At 30.1% G+C, this 1,674-nt stretch overlaps 1 protein-coding gene across 1 annotated transcript in view; it reads right to left on the bottom strand.

The window, feature by feature from the left end:
* Positions 1-169, bottom strand: part of LOC110441115 (multiple inositol polyphosphate phosphatase 1-like) — an 11,599-nt gene extending 11,430 nt beyond the window's left edge. Inside the window, exon 1 of the mRNA XM_021484214.1 lies at positions 18-169. Coding sequence (XP_021339889.1) covers positions 18-117 — 100 coding nt within the window. The 5' untranslated portion in view covers positions 118-169. The remainder of the gene's footprint in view (positions 1-17) is intronic.
* Between the last annotated feature and the right edge of the window lie 1,505 nt (positions 170-1,674).

Raw genomic sequence — 1,674 nt, 5'->3', positions numbered from 1 at the left:
GATAGTCATAATCTCACCTACAAACAACAATATAACAATACTGTAATATTGGTGGATAGTCATAATCTCACCTACAAACAACAATACAACAATACTGTAATATTGATAGATAGTCATAATCTCACCTACAAACAACAATATAACAATATTGTAATATTGGTGGATAGTCATAATCTCACCTACAAAAAACAATATAACAATACTGTAATATTGGTGGATAGTCAAAATCTCACCTACCAACAATAATACAACAATACTGTAATATTGGTGGCTAGTCATAATCTCACCTACAAACAACAATACAACAATACTGTAATATTGATAGATAGTCATAATCTCACCTACAAACAACAACATAACAATACTGTAATATTGGTGGATAGACATAACCTCACCTACAAACAACAATATAACAATACTGTAATATTGGTGGATATTCTTAATCTCACCTTCAAACAACAATATAACAATACTGTAATATTGGTGGATAGTCATAATCTCACCTACAAACAACAATATAACAATACTGTAATATTGGTGGATATTCTTAATCTCACCTTCAAACAACAATATAACAATACTGTAATATTGGTGGATATTCTTAATCTCACCTTCAAACAACAATATAACAATACTATAATATTGGTGGATAGTCATAATCTCACCTACAAACAACAATACAACAATGCTGTAACATTGGTGGATAGACATAATCTCACCTACAAACAACAATATAACAATTTAACCATACGTTTACCTACAAATAAAAACATCTATAGAACAAACCAACACTTAATCAATTTAACCATACGTTTACCTACAAAGAACAACATCTATATGACAAACCAACACTTAATCAATGTAACCATACATGTATCTTCAAAGAACAACATCTATATGACAAACCAACACTTAATCAACTTAACCATACGCTGACCTACAAAGAACAACATCTAAATGACAAACCAACACTTAATCAATTTAACGATACGTTTACCTACAAAGAACAACATCTAAATGACAAACCAACACTTAATCAATGTAACCATACATGTATCTTTAAAGAACAACATCTATATGCCAAACCAACACTTAATCAACTTAACCATACGTTTACCTAAACAAAACAACATCTATCTGACAAACCAACACCTAATCAATTTAACCATACGTTTATCTACAAAGAACAACATCTCTATGACAAACCAACACTTAATCAATGTAACCATACGTTTATCTTCAAAGAACAACATCTATATGACAAACCAACACCTAATCAATTTAACAATGCGTTTACTTAATCAATTTAACCATACGTTTAGCAACAACAAACAATATCTATATGACAAACCAATACCTAATCAATTTAACCATACGTTTACCAACAACAAACAATATCTATATGACAAACCAACACTCAATCAATTTATCCATACGTTTACCTACAAAGAACAACATCTATAGGACTACCCAACACTTCCTCAATATAACCAAACATTTACCTACAAAGAACAACATCAATATTCCAAACCAACACTTAATCAATTTAACCATACGTTTACCTACAAAGAACAACATCTATATGACAAACCCACACTTAATCAATGTAACCATACGTTTACAAACAACAAACAACATCTATATGACAAACCCACACTTAATCAATTTAACCAT

Source organism: Mizuhopecten yessoensis, unplaced genomic scaffold, assembly GCF_002113885.1.
Source record: "Mizuhopecten yessoensis strain PY_sf001 unplaced genomic scaffold, ASM211388v2 scaffold715515, whole genome shotgun sequence".
NCBI lineage: Eukaryota > Metazoa > Mollusca > Bivalvia > Pectinida > Pectinidae > Mizuhopecten > Mizuhopecten yessoensis.
Note: the sequence above shows the minus strand (reverse complement) of the source record. Positions and strands in the feature narration are given on the sequence as shown.